At 39.5% G+C, this 18,892-nt stretch overlaps 1 protein-coding gene across 1 annotated transcript in view; it reads right to left on the bottom strand.

The window, feature by feature from the left end:
• Positions 1–18,892, bottom strand: part of SYT1 (synaptotagmin 1) — a 289,650-nt gene that overhangs the window by 39,314 nt on the left and 231,444 nt on the right. The window contains exon 8 of the mRNA XM_068401570.1: positions 10,465–10,582. Coding sequence (XP_068257671.1) covers positions 10,465–10,582 — 118 coding nt within the window. The remainder of the gene's footprint in view (positions 1–10,464; positions 10,583–18,892) is intronic.

The following is an 18,892-nucleotide window of genomic DNA, read 5'->3' as shown; positions in this document are numbered from 1 at the left end:
TGCGGATTCTCTTCCTGTACTCCATTTTGTTGTGAGAAGAATTCAAATCCTGATAAAAAAGATGCAATCTATGCCCAGATTAGATAAAAGCAACATCTATTTCATGCTTGAGTCTATTTCTTGACTAATTCAGGTCAAAGAACTCGATCAATTTAAGAAATTACTCACCTGCTCTCCCGCAGGGACTACCAGACACACAGACTGAGCAAAGCAGCAGATGGAAAGATTGTACTTGTCAAGTGCTCATTTCCTGACCAGAAGCCAGAGAATAACTTCCAGAAGTAGATGTTCCTCAACAACGGGGCACTATGGATAGTCTCTGGGAATGGCTGAGCGAGTCCCCAACTTCCATCATCCAGGAAGGAGTTTGGTCCAATACCCTTTAAGCTTGCTTAGCCCCAGTGAAAGTGACTTTGTACGACAAACGCAGAAACCTCTCCCAGAAACACCTTTGCTCCCACAGCTTTCCAGATCCAGATCCCAAGTACCTCATTTGTAAAGTAACATGCACTTCTTTTTTATTAAACATTTCCCCCTCTATTTTTCAGCCATGAGGGAGCAGCCTGAATTAACTTAGCTCCCAACCAGCTGGAACAATTTGCAGTGCAAGACTTGCTGATGCTGTCACATCCTTACATAAGCATTTCTTCACATCCCACAAAGCCAGGGCTCCTGAACTAAAAACACTGTTATCTTGCATGCTCTTATAATTGCTACTTTTAGCATCCCTCAAATGTTGACAAGCATGTGACAGTTTGCTGATGGGAAGCAACCGATATAGCCCAGTACTCCAACCCAGCTTCCTGGGACTTACTGCAGGAATGCATCCCCTCACAATAACGTTGTAATGAGACTGGCCCTGGAGCCACCTGTACTGCAAAGACTTCTGGAGAGGCTCAAACAGAATTTAAGATGCTTTCTCACTAGGGCTCAATCAGGACATTATCATATTCTCTTCACTGGAAAAGCGGATTTAACCTGCAGACCTGTATATGTAAATTGTTCTGTGATACCACCGGGAGTCTGAAGAAAAAGAGGTCCCACGAATTGGGCTTCATAGCTGAGATTAAACAGAACCCCTTACTTCTCCAACCTGAAGAAGATCCTACAGAGATACTGCTGAGCTGCAGAGATTACATTTGGATCCTGAAATCCTCATGTGTCACTACTTACAGGACAGGAATTAAAATTTGGTTCTGCCTAATATGAGATCATGCGCAGTTTTATAATGTATATCTGTCTCTTTATTTGGTTTTTGACAAGCTCAAATCTGAAAGAGATTATGTTGTGACAAAGCTCATAACACAGAGTTTACAAGTCCTCCTTTCTGCCTCACAAAAAAGTAGAAAACAGCTGATCTTTGCAGTAGGTGGGATTCTTTATGACAGACTTTGTTTTAGGCATGTTTTGCAAGAAAACCTCTAAATGCTACCCACTGCACATTGGTCAACTGTGTTACATAACATTTGAATTTTGCAGTCAAATAAAGAAGTTTATGTCTGCTGGCATGCACACTGGACAGATGCTATGTGATCTGTGCTTTATTTGTGTCTTTCCTTAATGAGAGTTATACATTTTACTATTCAATAACAATTACATTAGTATCTATGTGTTGGGATGTCACAAGAAACCCCTGCACATAAATTATTTTGATTTAAAGAGAGTAAAAATTGTTGCTATTTGTAAACCTGAAGACAGCTGAGCAGAAACAAAAGGAATTCATGTGGGGAATGAGCAATAGCATATTCATCAACAAGACAGAAAAAAGATAGCTTAATAAACAAAAGAGGAAGAAAATCTTAATCTCCTTCTATGAACTAAAGTCACTGCACTAACAACCATAAAATGTCAGGAGAGGTTTCCTCCATAGTACCAGTTTTACTCTTGGATTATATTGGTGATAGATCCATCAGTTGAGATAAACACATCTGGCACCATTTTATCAACAGGACTGGTATAATGGAGGAAAAACCCCACAGTTCTTAGTTTAAAACCAATCATATCATTAAGAGAGAAAAAAGAAAGACCAGATTCCTCTCTTATCTTTAAAACACATATCTTATCTAAAAAATCTTACCTGTAAAACAATTGCCTAGCACCTTAACTGTCCTAAACTAAATATCTAAATAAAGGTGTTGCTTGTGTAGATACTTCACTCATACCCAGCCTTATTTTCCCCTTCAACACATCTGAAAGTTTCACAAAGTGACACATACACTTTCCAATAATATGTCTGAAGAGCGACCGAACACTGGAACAGGCTGCCCAGAGAGGTTGTGGAGTCTCCTTCTCTGGAGACATTCAAAACCCGCCTGGACGCGTTCCTGTGTGATATGGTCTAGGCAATCCTGCTCCGGCAGGGGGATTGGACTAGATTATCTTTCGAGGTCCCTTCCAATCCCTAACATTCTGTGATTCTGTGTTTCTGTGATTCTGTTATTCAGTTTATTACGAAGAAGACATAAAGATGCCTTAATGATGATACAGAAGACCCTCATGAAGACAGGACACCCGCTGCGTTGACTTTCACAGCTAACAAACAAAAGCAGAAGAAATGGTAGCCAGGAATTAAACCCATATAAATTCTTACCTCCACCACACACAAACTTCTTTACAGGGGAAAACTGACATTTCTGGGCTTCACTTTTGCACCTTGTTGACAGGTAATTTGTGGTTAATCAAACGCCCCTGACTGACTCAACTAGAACAAGATGGCTCTAAGGCAGTGTGGCCTGTGCTGGAAGGAAGAAACAAAGGCCAAATGCTGGCTTTTCTACCTCATCAATAGCATCATGGCAGTAAAACGAGGGATAAAATGTTTAGAAAGAGAACCCCACTGAGAGTCGTATCACTCTCCTGAGACACTCAAAAGGCACAATGAATAACTGAATGTTGGCACCTCAATCTCAATCAGCAACGAGATTATATGCCTCTTCTGTTACCTTGAGAAGGGTAACGGGACCTTTCTGGGGAACTGCATCAATAGAAAAGAGGGCAGGACTTGCCTTCCACCTTCAGTGAGAAAGGTTTTGGAAAATAAATTCTGGAATTGGCAAGGGGAAAACTTCTTTTTTATTTTTGTTGAAAGATAAGCATCTTGCAGCTGCCAGTGGAAAGCTTCACTTGCCAAGTGTGTGAACAGATTTGAACAACTATCACCCATAAAGCATATAAATAATGATACTGACAAAGAACTGAAACCACTTGTTTTCCTCTCTCTCTCTCCTTACACTGAAGTGTACACTTTCTCTGTCGTCACAGATGTATTTTCAGCACAGTGTACCAGAGGAGAGGGGCAGTTCCCTTCTCAGCGTACAACTCCTGCTCCCTTCAGGGATAATTCAGGATCAGGATGAAGGGTCTAATTTATGAAATGTTTCTTTCCATTGAGATGTGCACACAAAGGAGTTACATGTTGGAAAGAGTCAGGAGAGCTACAAGAAGTAACCACATAAAGATCTATCAGAAATTAAATATCTTTCTTGCCCACATGGGATTAAACAAACAAAAAAGGCATGTGGGATTTAAAGTAACATATAAACTTGAATTTAAAGTTGTTTCTATTTCTTCAGAAAGTCCTACAAACTTCAACAAACTTCAACTGCGTCACAGTGCTGATAAAATGCTCATCATGCTGTCTTAATAACCTGCGTGACTTTACACAGTCCTGAGAAGAAAATACCCTCAATTATACTTTCCTCACTGTCTGTGACCATTCAAGCACTGATCTAAACTGCATTTATAGAGATGAAAAAAGACATTTTCTTTTTGAATTCATATTTTAGTTTTTTTTCTTCAAACCTATTAAAAGAAAAGACACAGGCTGCAATTTTCAGAGAGTAAAAATAAGTTAAACTTACTTGTAAGAGAACTGACTAATTTCCCTAAGGACTCTAGAATCTATCTACAGTATTTCTACATGCATTTTACACTCACATAGCTATGAAATTCTTGTAGAGCTTGAAAACCTAAAGTATTAACCATCTCATTTTCATATAAGTAATTAACACACACATCTTCACACTTGCTTTGGGACTGCATAACCAAATAAAAACATACTATAATTTAATCAGGAAGAAGCACACATATAAACACACACAAAATGCATTATTTAGATGTGGCTATTCAACTAAAAGAATAAGAAGTCTTCCTGCTCTCTGTTTTGGGGAAGGGACTGTGGGGGAAATCAATAGCAATGCCAGAAAATTATGACTGTTGGCTGGCAGAGCCCACGCAGCTGGGTGCTGACTTCCTGTACCTTTGGTCAGTGTGTACGATCAAGATGTACACATACAATAAGCTTTCTTTCCTTTCTCAAATCAAGAAGCTGTTCAAACACCTCCTTTTTCAGCACAGTGTTTGTCCTAAGGTTTCTCAGAGCAAAGCCTACAGGTTTTATACAACTTCACTAGTAATCAGCAGGCACAATCTCTTTTTCCTCATTTTAAGCATAGAAGGAAAAAAGAGCAGAACAATTTGACTCTGCTTCTTTGTAGGAATTGCCACGTTTGATGGTTCATCTAATACAATACATTATTGTGTGCAATAACCTGTAGCATCTGATTCAGTGGAAATTGTGTACTCGCTCCAAAATGGACAATTACCTGACAGCTCCTCAAATACTCTCCAAAATGCCCTGGAATATGAGAGTTTATGTATCCTTTAACATGCCTTCTATAACAAATACATTGTAATTTGGAATACGCTTTGATTTTGGAATTGCCGCCTTCAGCTTTTAACTTGAGGAAGAAGGTGGTTTGATGTTGAAGGCTTGAGTTGGGATTAGAAGAAACCACACCCTAAGATCTTAGTGAAGATGTCACCACCAGGAACGTTCTTACAGGCAGTAGCGGAAGATTTCAACATGATGGAGATTTAGTGAGTGATCCCATCACCACTGTCAGAGCCCTCAGTGAATTTACTGTGACGCTGTGAGACCACTTTGCAAGTGTTAGAGAGATGTATTGCTGCATCCATTCACTGTTGGAAGCTCTCCCAGCGTATTACAGTAGAGATACTGAGATATTAGATTTTGCAGAAATGCTCACAGTAAGTAGAGATCTTAAAATATTTCTTGGTACTGATCTGTGCTGGATTCTTTAGGATTAGGCTCGTTGCAAAAGCAGCTGTTGTGCTGGTGGTGTTTGTTGTTTATTTTTACTTTTATCTTTTAATAAGGCTGTTTTCTTTTCCCTTAATGTTCACTGAGTTATGCTTACAATATGGCTTATAGCAAGGCCCTGGCACTAATGGTGTATTTCTCTTCCCATAATATTGCATTCCTGTGAGCTAGCTTTTAAGGTTTCTTATGTTTTAATGAAGTTATTAAAGTGAATGCTCTGACTGCATAATTCATGAGCATTCACTCTGTCTTCAAAGAGCTGGTGTCTAAACAATTTTTAATTTTTCACTTCTTTTCTAAGACATCCAACCAAGCCTTTTGAATTTGAATACAATATTTAAAATAAATGTCTAATTGTAGAAAACTAGCTTTATTTCTGCTGTAGTACCATTTGATCCTCAGAGACGGTTCTGATTTATAGTATTTGCTTGGCAGGTACAGAGGTGGTGTGTATTTTCTATTTATAACTCATAAATATTGAGATTAGCTTTCACACACAATGCATGGGATTACGGGCCGCTTTCTCTTTCATGGCTGTATCTGCAGCCTACTGCAGAAGGAAGAGCACATGAATGCAATCAGAATCCTCTTCTCCTTGCAGTTCTTCCTAAGCATTAATTTGGCATAAATAGGTACAGTTTAGGATCTGCTATAATATTTGCTACTTGGCAACAGTTCCTAAGGCAATACCTGAGCCCATGCCAGCTAAGGCATCTCCTCCTCGTTGACGCTCGGGGTCTAACCATGGAGAGTGGTGAGAGGCAGCAGTGCTGAGGAGATAATGGGAGGGTACATTGCTTGCTATGAGGATACACTCCTGGTAACTAGACTGACTAAAAGCTAAGCATACTAAAATAATACACAGAGAACAAAACCACATTAGCTTTCAAAGATTTTTAGACGGAATAAATCATACTGAAATTTAAGGCTGACACTTATTACCAGCTACTAAGAGATGACTTTTTGATATAAAACAGTATTTTGCCAATAATATATACAGCCGCTGAAGTTCTTAAAAAAGGCATTTAAGCTGAAGGGCCTGGGTAGCTAAACACCCATAACAACAGTCTGTCCAGGTGCCAGCCCTGGTTTCTCCTGAAGGTTCAGAGGGAAAATGCTTTTTAATGTATTCAAGTAATTTATTTCAATAATTGGCTTGGTCAAAGCAGGGAAAGCTGCCGGAAGCTGAAATGAAAGCTTTTATTTCATGTTAGGAACAAAAATGAATACAAATGGAGGGTATGACTAAATACATGGAAATCTATAGAACTGCTTGCATAACGTGTATTAGTATTGGGAATCTTCCTATGTAATAAAAAGAAGCACCATATTTATTACACAGACCACATTTAGCTGCTAGTCAGATGTGCTGAGGGTTAAGCAACCGTTTTTTCTTTAGAAAATAAGTAAAAGCTACAAATACAAAGCAAGATTAAAATGAATTTAGATAAAAGTTTCATACTCATTTAAATACGCTTTGAAATCACTACCACTTTGATTTAAATGAGTATCTCATAGGGGAGCTGCAGATAATTCCTACCCTCTTTCTGGAGAAGAAGAGATTGTAAACCTGAATAGAGTATCATACTTCATAGACAACCCTTGTGAACCGAACAGCATTATTGAGCTGCATTGTGCCCTTATCGAGGAATTAGTCAGACTATGTCTCTATGGCCTGTCTGGAGAGACTAAACTGCAAACCGGTTTTGAAATCTTCCAGTTTTGCAAATCATCTAAATGAAATAAAAAAAAAAAAAAACAGCACAGTGACTTGGGAGTCTAAGTTCGCTTTATTTGCTGTAAGACCTAAGCTTCTAAGTCTTGTAGACATTTTGGGTGAAGGATACTTATAAGGCCATGTAACCCGAGTTTACCAAATTCAGACAAATAAAAAAAAATTATTTATAGCTTACATTCCTACATATCACCTGCCAGATGTCAGATTCATTAAAAACGCATTTGAATATAATTTAAATAATTAAACTGTCATTTTAAAACATGCGTAATTGTTTGCCAGAGGCCCTTGCTCACCAGAAGTAATAATTTCCACTTGTTGTAGTGACTTGATGAGCTCAGGCTGAACAGTTCCAGTGTTTGAGCCAAGGTTTGCTTTAGTCACAGCCTGATGTTGCAATGAAGTTTAAGACCTGGGAGTTTATTGCTCAGATGGGTGATCTGGTATTGTTACAAGGAGTCTAATGAATTTGATGATTAGTCTATTGTCTTTTATTGTCTGTTTCCAAAGTAATTTGTGCTTGGCTTTTTACTGATAATACAATTTACGGAAAAGTTCAAAACACTGGAGATAAAGGGGTTTTTTTTTGCAACTGTAGTAACAATTAAATGGGATATATATGCTGACTAGCAGGATTAAGGTTTCACCAGTAGAAGCCCTGTAGAAATGCTAGGAAAGGTAGTACTCTCAGTCTACTTTGATCGGTCTCTTGCTTTTGATAGGTACTTTTGTAACTGGGCTCTCTATCTGCCCAACATAAAAATATATGCTAAAAATCAGGCATGTATTTAAGTCCGATTGACCACAATTATGGATTTAATAAATCTCTAAATGGAAGTTCAGAAGACTACTAAGCCACAGTGACTGGTCATTTGTATTGAGACTAAAGAAAATATAAATGCTAAAGCTTTCCATATCGTTGAGGTGCAAAGGTATAGCAGATATTTACTAGCAGCAGTAATACTCAAGATGTGGAGAGAAGCAGCCAGAAGGAGATTGCAAGGTCGCCCGCCGCTGTGTTGTGAATGCTTGGCAGAGCCATGTCAGACCTCCTGCAGGAGCCAGGGCCTTGCTCCTCCTTTCTGCAAGGCAGGTAAACTCCACAGAGAGGCATAAAGACTGGATGCAAGAGAAAGCAGAGCCCTTTCCAAATGTCTGTCTTCTGATTTTCCAGCATCTTCTCCAAAATAGGTAAGAATAACAAAAAGACATATTCTAAATTCAAAGACTAGATACTTTTGGCCTATTTTTGTCAAACTGCTAAGATTTTTTTTCCCCATCTGTGTCAGCTACATAATTTTCACCTCTTGCTAATGGCTTTCCCTTGGTGATAGTAAGTGCTGTTGAGTATATAGGTAACATTCAGTTTGAGATCACATTTGATTGTTAACATTTTCCCACCTCCACTGCAATGCAAAACTTTCAGTTTTGCAAAATGAAAAGCAATTTTAGCATCTAGAGAAAATAACAAAACTAGTGGGGAAACTGTTCACTAATCGAGATAAAATCCTGTCGCCTTCATTACCACTTAGCAGTACTGTACTTTGAGAGTAGGTACTATTTAGTGTGAATAATGACAACAGAATCTGAGCTTGATTTCAAAAGTTATTTCTGCATGAGTTATTCAAAAAGAGAAATTCCCTAATGAAAGATACTGGATCCCCTTTAAATCAACATTATTTCATCTATAATTACTACCTCAGGAATACCATACTAACTGCCATTTATCACTGTCAGTGACTTTTGAATTCCTGCTACCACCATGGTATCCTATTAGGTTTGTTTGTTTCTGAGAGAACATGATGTTTCTAGTTTGGCACGGCTCTAAAAAAGGAGAACAAAACCTGTCATCCCCTAGAAATATATTTAAATGTCCTCTATGTGCTTCAGCACACAGAGGAGAGCAAGCCCATTCATTTCCTTGTAGTTATTTCCAACACAATGCATTATATTTTCCATCTGAAGTTTGTGGAAGGCCTTCAGTTCATTAGTGCTTCCCCTGCCCGTTTCTTTCTTTTCTTATGAGCTGAGTACTCATTATCCATCACATTTCTCGCCAAGCTTGAAAAAGCATATAGATGCTCTGGCTCTTAGAGCTACACTTCAGTCAAAAAACCCCACACTTCCTCATTATGAGAATCTAATCTTTCATTAGGAAACAATTAGGAAGTAAACGTGCTTAAGAACATTAATTTGCAATTGGTTCAGTACAAGTGTTAGGGAAACTATTAGTGGTGTGTCCTAATCCAGTGTCCATTTTAGACAAGATAAAGCTAGACTTGACTAAGGCAATGACTACATCAATATTTTTATGTATTTTACTTTATTATGTCTGTTGCTGTGCAGTGGAAGACTTTAGAAGCAAGTAAAATAAAAAAAAAGATAACCGGTCACTGGTAAGAGACTTTGTTTCTCCTCACTTTGTGAGGGTCCTCCTGTTACCGTTCATCAGAAGTGGTAAATAAAATCTTCAGGCTTGCTTTTAGCAGGTTCCCATTTCTCTGTGTATTTTGGATATTACTCTTACCTTGTGCAAAGATTATAAGAAAATAAAAGCAAAATGCTTTTTTCTTGTCACTTGCTAATTTAAAAATAAGCAATTACATCATCTGTATGTTAGTGACAGCTGTAAAAATTTTCAGTTCTAGAGCTGCACTGGAAATATCCTCATTCTCAATGGATGGTAGAAACTGTCTTTTTAAAACAGAAGGTATATAAAATAAAATTCTCCTGGAAAGACCTCTCCTTACAAAGCATCATGTTATTTAATTTGGTCTCAGCTAATTGGCAATTTAGACAGTAATTTGTGTCCAAATTCCAGACACAGCAGAGAACAGAAGCCTATATGGAGCTCTACCAGGTCCCTGGGACACAGCCCTACCACAGAGACACAGCCCTGATGTCATGTGTGCTGACTGCACCCTCCCTTAGAGATGGCATACATCATCTCCCTCACAGTTTGTATAGCCTTACTATGAGGAAAGTCTGAGGACTATTTGTAGGTACTGAGCATATTGGAGATATCAACTTCACTGACTACCACAAGTGCAAGACTGTCATTTTGAATGCTGGTGTACGTGCAAATGCAGAGCACTCCCAACACTGCGCAAGGCAGCAATCAGACCTGAGCCCTTCAAATGTAGAAACAATTATCCTAGCACCTCAACCATCAGTCAGCATGGTCACCTGTGGTGAGTTCCTCTATTAGCTATTATCATCAGCATCGCAGGGAAAAGCTCGTTTTGTGAGATTAAACAGACAATAGGAATTATAGTCAGATTTTTTTCTCTTGCCTGAATAGCTGTATTTATCTCCAGGCAACAGGAGAGAAGGAAAGTACAGACAGCTTGCACTGTCATCCGACTGTTTAACTCTTCAGACCTTGTCTTGGAGTGGAACGCAATGCATAATGAAATTCCTTTTTTTAAGCTAGAATGAGTTCTGATATACTCAGTCATGCCCTAACTTTCAGAAAACACACACTGCATTTTTCAGACAGTGAACAAGAGCCCTTACCTTATCAACCAAGAGATCGCCAATAGAAAATGAGTTGATTTTCTGCCTTTACAAGCCTGTAATATCTACAAGCAGACTTTCATGCACGTACCTGATAGCCCACCGACATCCATCTTCTTCAGGTTCTTTGCCTCCAGAATGACAACAGTCAGTTTGCCAGCAGTAGGCACGTAACGGAGGGAGAAGCAGATATCACCCAGTTTTTCTTGCTGTGAAAGCAAACAAGACATGGTGTTATATTTTAATCATTTTTTTTTACCTTTTAAAAATGCAATTTTGAAAGCCCCACAGAAAATTAACAGGATTACATCTCAAACTCCTACTGTTAAACAAAGCATTCAAATGAACAATATGAGATATCTGCCACAAGTTGCCCAGCTTAAATCCTTGATAACCTCAAGTCTGTTGCAGCAACTGGAGTCCACAGCAACTATCCTGTATGGAGCCAAATGACAAGATATGTGATGGCTGCAAAGCAAGTTATACTGCTCAGCATTTCACCCCTGACAATCAGGGTCCCACAAATACTGTTTGCCCTTTAATCCAAGTCATGACTGTTTTTTTTTCCAGGTTGTGTTTCAGTGGAAATCAATTAACAGACATGCATACACAACTACTAGGCTGTTTTCTGTGAAACAGTAACACGGGTCTTTCTCACCACACTGTCACAAAAGCAAATAGTATAAAAACCACAAAGCACAAAACATTCAGTGTAAAATCCCTCCTCACATCAGGAACGGTTGGAAGGATTTGGTTTTGCCTTCAGCCTTGCAGCCCATCATGTGGGATCCTGCCGAACGCAACCTTCTGCAATTCATTGCTTAGTACCTTCCTAACAGTCCCAGCAAAGAGGAAAAGGCTGAAATATGTTCAGAATTACAGGAACTGTTTTAAAGGGAGGAATAATAGATTAGAACTTGCAGATGCAAGAGAGAGGAAAAAAAAGAGGAGAATACTGCTTAGAAATGATCACTAGGATGACCCAAGTTGCTTTCCTCCTTCCTTTCAGGCACAACAATATCTCTAGGAGGGGTAACAAGGTTGCTTTTGAGACAAGAAGTATAACGTTACACTGAACAGTCCAATAAAGCGTTCCAGACAGCAACATTTCTCTTTCAAAGACAGTAGTTCTTGCGGCATATGTCTGTTTCCACAATTTATTCTCGCAGTAGAGTATAAAATACATTTCTATGAAGATGGATCTCTTCGGTTCCAATGTTTTGTTAGAATAAATTGCGAGGCTGGTTGTTGAAAAGTTTTGGGGGTGTATCCAAGTTTTTTGTTAAGACGCTAGGTCATTTTTTGCAGGAATTATGCAGCTTTTCCTCATACCACAAATGCAAAAAGAACATGGCAATTTACCAGGTTCAAAGAGCCAAGGGGAAAGAGGCAAAGTCAGAACCTTACCTGAAAAGCTGGGGGAACACTAATGAGAGCAACTGGCTCACATATTCATGGATGTAGTGGGTATTTCCTAGAGAAAAGACCGCCCATGTCCTAAGGACTTTACTATCCATGTGAAAGGAACCAAAATGTTCCTTTCCAACTGGGAGTTCAAGCTTCCAAGTCATTTAAGAGAAACGGAATTTTATCCATTAAGCCAAATTTTCAGCATCAGTGGCAGTTCTTCTCTCAATAGCTCTTACATACAATCACTTTTTATCCATGTTTGGATAAGCATCTGTGGTATATCCATCTGAAGGATGCATGCCAGATGCTCAGCTATACTTCAGAGTTTACATTTTCCTCCCTCATCAAAAGGTGCGTGGGCTTTCTCAGAGGACTTCCTTGGGTATGCGGGACTCTGTCGTTCCCAACAAAAGACTGGAGCGGTATATATTAACAACAGCATCATGTAGTTATTGTTCCTTTTAATTTTAAAAAACTTAGAAACTGCAATCATAATGCAACACCCACCTAGAAAGTGACAGACTCTGAATTGATTACTACAAGTTGGGAATGAGACCCAGGGATTGTAATAGATATTTCGCTGTAAAACATCAGCTCAGTGATCACTAGTGGTCAGAAAACATACAGAACAAACATAGCTATGTATAATTAGGAAATGCTCAGAGAAAACACAACAAAACAGCTCATGATGTTCAACGTCCAAAAATGCTGTCAGAATGCACATGTGCCAATATCTTGAAAACTGGTGCAGTTATGGTGGTGTCCTCCCCACCTCAAAAAGGATCTAATAGAATTGGGAAGGATTCCAAGAAAAGCAGCATGAATGATCAAAGGTATGACACAGCTTCTGCAGAAGGAACAGCTAAGTAGATTAGGACTCTTCAGGCTGGAAAGGGGCTGGTTGGGGAGCAGTATCTGAGACCTCTATCTGACCCAGGAGAGCTATAATGATGTTATGACCTTGCTCAAAAGAAGAGAACCTAATATCAGAAAATTTACATTTTTAACTCATCTCTAGAATAACCTAAGATGTCTTTCACAGCATGGACTGCACTTCTAGACAAACTGGCTGCCCGGGGCTTGGATGGGTGGACTCTTCAATGGGTTAAAAACTGGCTGGATGGCCGAGCCCAGAGAGTGGTAGTGAATGGGGCAAAGTCCAACTGGCAGCTGGTCACTAGCGGTGTTCCCCAGGGCTCAGTTCTGGTGCCGGTGCTGTTCAATATCTTTATAGATGATCTAGACGTAGGGATTGAGTGCACCCTCAGCAAATTTGCAGATGACACCAAGCTGGGTGGGAGCGTCGATCTGCTGGAGGCTAGGGAGGCCCTACAGAGGGATCTGGACAGGCATGAGGTTCAACAAGAACAAGTGCCGGGTCTTACACTTCAGCCACAACAACCCCATGCAGCGCTACAGGCTGGGGGAAGAGTGGTTAGAAAGCGGCCCGGTGGAAAGAGACCTGGGGGTGCTGATCGACAGCCGGCTAAACATGAGCCAGCAGTGTGCCCAGGTGGCCAAGAAGGCCAATGGCATCCTGGCCTCCATTGGGAATAGTGTAGCCATCCGGTCTAGGGAAGTGATCGTCCCTCTGTACTCGGCACTGGTGAGGCCGCACCTTGAGTACTGTGTCCAGTTCTGGGCCCCGCACTTCAAGAAAGATGTTGAGGTGTTGGAGCGAGTTCAGAGGAGGGCGACCAAGCTGGTGAAGGCTCTGGAGGGTCTGACCTACGAGGAACGGCTGAGGGAGCTGGGGTTATTTAGCCTGGAGAAGAGGAGGCTCAGAGGTGACCTTATTGCAGTCTACAACTACCTGAAGGGAGGTTGTAGTGAAGTGGGAGTCGGCCTCTTCTCCCGGGTAACTAGCAATAGGACAAGAGGACATAGCCTCAGGCTTCGCCAGGGGAGGTTCAGGTTGGACATTAGGAAGAATTTCTTTTCAGAAAGGGTTATTAGACATTGTAATGGGCTGCGCAGGGAGGTGGTGGAGTCACCATCTCTGGATGTGTTTAAGAAAAGACTGGACATGGCACTTAGTGCCATGGTCTAGTTGACAGGGTGGTGTCAGGGCAACGGTTGGACTCGATGATCCCTGAGGTCTCTTCCAACCTGGTTGATTCTGTGATTCTGTGATTCTATGGAAGGACTTACTATTCCTCCCTGTATGCATATACTGTTATAAATCCCAGCATAGATTCAGATCATGGAAATACGGATTTCAGCTGTGCAATCTGCACAGCACATTCTCGGCTCTGACTGAGCCTGCAATGGCATGGTGACAGCAAAACACGCTCCTGTTCCCCTGACATTTGGTTTTGGAAGTCCATATTGGCTAGGCTAACGGTGAAGTTGATCTATCACTTGCAGCTTGTTCGGAATGGAAGAAATCAATTGCTTATTGATTTCTGTTATCATGATCACAGCTTACCCAGCTGCCCCGTCTTCTCCACAGTCACTGTTCTATTACATGGTAGACTTGGTTTAAATTAACCCGGTTGATTCACGGGGCTCTGAATAAGACTGAAACAGGGTATATTTGAAAGCTCATTTTAGTCTCCCATCTTAGAGACCTTTGTACTCATGTACCACCCGGCATTCAAGGGCTCTGCCCTCACCTCTAGATTCACTAGGCAGAGCTTTGGTTGTAGCAGCACAGGAATTGTATTCCCTTGTATTCCTCAGAAACATGCCTCATTAACAGACTATCGAAACACCTATTTTGGAAGGTACTTGTAAGTCAATACCATGCTTCTAATTGTTCCTTTGATTGATTGGTGTTGTTTTGGGTTTTTTTTTTTGTACTTGCATTGAGAATAGAGTGTGTTTAGTAAGCATTAAACGCTGTTAGGATTTTGTTTCTGATCTGAGTGCTTCAGCAGAGGCTGGAGGAGGTACTTTACACACACAGTTATTGCCACGGATACCATCACCTCTCACCAGCCTTTCTCCATCTGTAATCATGTCATGCTTCTGTGCAAATACGGCAATTGTCTACACAGAAGAGCAATTTTATGAGAGCATTTAGTGCATTTTTAGCCTCTTTTAATGTAATTTTAGCTGCAGGAAGCACGGAGAAGCCAGCATCACGTAAACAGACAGTTTTCCATAGATCACCAGCAAGCCATGGGAAATGGCAACAGATGATGGGCTCGTTCCAGTGAATAACTTGAAGAAAAAGAATAGGTACCTCTTTAAATGCCTACAGAATCATGTTTAATACTTTTTTGTTATTATTAACATCTGTATTAATGGCATTTCTTCAATACTTCCTGTACTTTTAACATTTTCTCTTTGTACGGCTGCCACAAGTTTTCTATTCCTAAGCTTTTTTTTTTTTTTTTAAATTTTAAAAATATTTGTCAGGCAAAATACTGTAAGTGGCAGCACTGCAATGAAGCAACAAGAAACAATCACTAGAGGTGTGGTTTGCAGGAGATAATTACAAACCCCTGCAGGGCTATGAGGTACAGATGAGTGCTTCTGGTATGGTGATTATCTCATGGAGATGCCTTATTGTTATTATGAATTTCTTTCAGCCCTATGTATAAATAATTTATGCTAGTAAATTACTTTGATCTCTGATGGAAACTGTAAGTTAGTGTTAGAAACTTCCAACTGGGAGGTTCATAGACATTAACCTATTCATGTATAATGCCTAAACACCAATCAAAAGACTCTGCATCTAAGCAACTTCATAACTTCATTACTTTTACAGAGGATGCAACGGAGTGGAACATAAATGACATAGCACTGCTAACACTTCTTCAGCTTAGAAAAAGCTATTTGAAGTCCTGTTGAGAACCTGGACTTTTTAGAGACGACTCTAAGTGGCTCCTGACTGTCTCATGTTTCTTCTTGTATTTGTCAGTAGTCATTTTTGCCTTGACAGTACACTCTCCTAATGAGCTACAGAGAAAAATGCTATTTATACAGATTACTCTCGTTCGCACTGCAGAATCTCTAACAGCGATATCTATCTACTTAATATAAACATTCTCCACAGTTTTGTGGAAGATATTACCAGAAAGTTTATGCTTGCAGCTCTCTTGGTAAAACAATACCAAAATAATGAGCCACAGCACCATATGCTTTTTCCTAATTGGATCTAAGACTCCAAAATAGTCAGTAGAGAAAGGATATAAGCACTGTGAGGTGGGTTTCCAACTTCAATACCTGGTTTTAATCGTGGATATTTGCATAAGCCTGACAGAAACACAATACGATGTGGTTTATGGGAGAAGACCCAAAATACAATCTTCCACCAATCAATATTTACAATGGAAGCTCATAATGTTCACTGTATAGTTTTCGCACCAACTAAAATGTTTTAAAACTCTGTGGAGAAAAAAGGGACAGCACAAAGGTGGGTTATAAGCTAAATTAGTCTTTCAAATTCAGTAAACCCAGGTAAACTGTAATGACAGAATTTCATCCTAATTCCCACATCCACGGGCTTCAGACAGTTTTGAGGCCATCATATTCTGTCTACACATGGAGATCTCAAGTCCAACAAATTCCTTCTCTTGGCATGTAAGGCATGAATACACTAAGCTGCAAATGTGTCACAACAATACTAGTAACAGAATCACATGGATGCAGAAATGGATGACATAAACTGGCCACAACTTCAATTAAGCCACTACAGAAAGTGGGCAGGATTAGTAACCCATACACATAGCTGGAATCTACAACTGGGAAAATATTGCTCCTCTACACCCCCGAGGACAAACAGGGATCCTACCAGGAAAAGGAAATATGGGTTTGCTGGGATCCTCCTTTTTCTTTAAACCTGAAAATTGTATTGCCGCAGCAGCTGTCCTTAATATTACCAGTTTCAAAGGCATTAAATTTTTTATAAATACATGGTTAAAGAATAAAGGAGAAAATTTCAAACCTGCAGTAAGTACAATCAGGAAAGACAGATAATCTTTTTGTCTTATACTTGCAAATCAGGGACCAGATGACCCCACAACATGCAGACGATTCTGCCACAATTAGGCAAAGGAGTGGGAAGTGAGCAAGAAGCTCTTAAAACTCAGTTTGCATAAATAGGGTAGAAGTAGATGGTGCAGCAGGGAAAGATAAAGGAGAACCGGAAAAAGAAAGAAAAACTGGAGCTAATGTGTCAGCCCGTTATTATTATAGCACTTTTGGAGACTATCACGTGAATATGTATGCACACCAAGTACCACTGTACCCCAAAGTCTATGAACTACTTTTGGGATAAAGTACTAAGAACAAATAGGAGAGGCAGAGTTCTCAGCCTTTTCAATCAAAAGGCTGATTACAGAAGTAGCTATTTCAGTCTTGCAAAATGTTAACTATAAGTCAATATAAACTTAAGGATTTTAACAACTAAACCATTAATCTGACAAGCAGAATAAGTCCTTTGCTGTCTAAAAGGATTTCATGCCCATGAACAGCCATGCTGTTATACAGCTAGCAGTAAATAGGTGCTAAATGCCTCTGGAGGTAAGGAAGAACCTTCTTTGTGACTGTACCTACTGTGCTTTTGAAGAAAATATTTTAAAACAATGAAATATGAACAGACAAGTGCCCTACTGTGCATTTCTTTATTCAAGGATCAGTCTTTATTTGCAGGAATAACCCATTTGTTTTCCAAAGTGGAAGTACAGAGTGTCTGTGATCAAAAGTTTCTCTTGTTTGCTTTTACTAACATTATTTCAGAAGTGCCTTCATAGGTTATACCCTCTTCAAATGTGCAAACTTGGCCATAAAAGGAAGCTCCTGTTAACATAAAGTGTTCGGTTATAAGCCACTTAATAAGTAAATTAAGAAGCAAAGCAAAGTGAAATAGGTTACAGCAGGAGATCTCGAAAGAAACAGAGGGTTCTTGAGGCAAAGATCCACAGGGCTCGTTTCAGATGCTGTAAAAAGGGGACTAGCAGTGACAACGGGCTAAAGGAGAGATGGAAAGGAGACAGATACTAGGTTGAGAACAGAAATAGAAGCAAAGGTCCATGAGGTAAGTTTTAAAAGGGAGAAGTTTTAGGGCAGATGGAACAATCTTTCAAATGAACTGAATTTACTAAAGGTATCAGGAGGTGGTATCTGTAGGGATACAGTCATAGTATAAAGTAGGAGTGAGGAAGAGCCCAAAGAAACAGTTTAATTGCATATTTCTTTTGACTGATTTCCCTACTACAGTCCTACTCTCTGACTCCTTTGTGATACAACTTCTGTTTGCCAGCACTATTTTTTACCTTTGCTTAAAGCGAACAGACCTGGCAGGATTTTCCTTTGGAAATAATACCTACTTTTTTTTTTTCTTTTTTTTTTTTCCTCTCTGAACAGCTGTACTTGACATAGAAATTCTTCACAAATCTATGTCTTCTTATTGCAACATATATATATAGAAAGGTAGTAGATTGCATTTCTTTAACCACCCTAATTATGTAATATTCTCCGACACAATGGCAAATCAGACTTGAAAGCAAGTTGGGCAATAATTTGAACACGCCAATGTTGTTAAAAAATTAACAAGTCAGGTTTTGTCAGCTTCCTCCTTTTAGTCCTCTTCATTATATTTTTAACTGTTTAGAGAAAGCACTTCTATTACTGCTTTCTGAAAGGCAGAGGAAATGGAAAGAGAAAATAGTGTTATTATTAGTAGAAAATGACACTTCACGGTCAACAGTTTAAAAGCATTACAATCAGCTGCCTCTTGCAAAATGAGAAACACTGTGGCTGAAGGCACTTGAAATCAAAGATTAGTAGAAACACACTCTTTGATTTCCAAACAAGAGACCATGCTACCAAACATACCGAGTTCTGAATTAAAAAAGAAGAAAATGAATTTCTTAAAAAATGAGAAAGGGAGGAATAGATTAAAAGAAACACATACACCTGAACATCAATAACCTGGTTTTCTGTAGCTCTCTGCCTACCCACAAATGCTTGCAGCTGGCTTCTCTGCTTTAATGATTGCATCTCGCTCTATTTTGCCACTTGGCTTCTCCTCAGCTCCTGCCTGATCGTATTCCTAAATGTCACTCACGTTTATGCAGGCCAGTGCACAAAACAAAATTAATTTAACTGAATAGCACATTAATATTATTACCTTTGACAGCATGGAAAACTTATTAACT

Source organism: Nyctibius grandis, chromosome 5, assembly GCF_013368605.1.
Source record: "Nyctibius grandis isolate bNycGra1 chromosome 5, bNycGra1.pri, whole genome shotgun sequence".
NCBI lineage: Eukaryota > Metazoa > Chordata > Aves > Nyctibiiformes > Nyctibiidae > Nyctibius > Nyctibius grandis.
The sequence above is the reverse complement of the archived record's forward strand: the minus strand, read 5'-3'. Positions and strand labels throughout refer to the sequence as shown.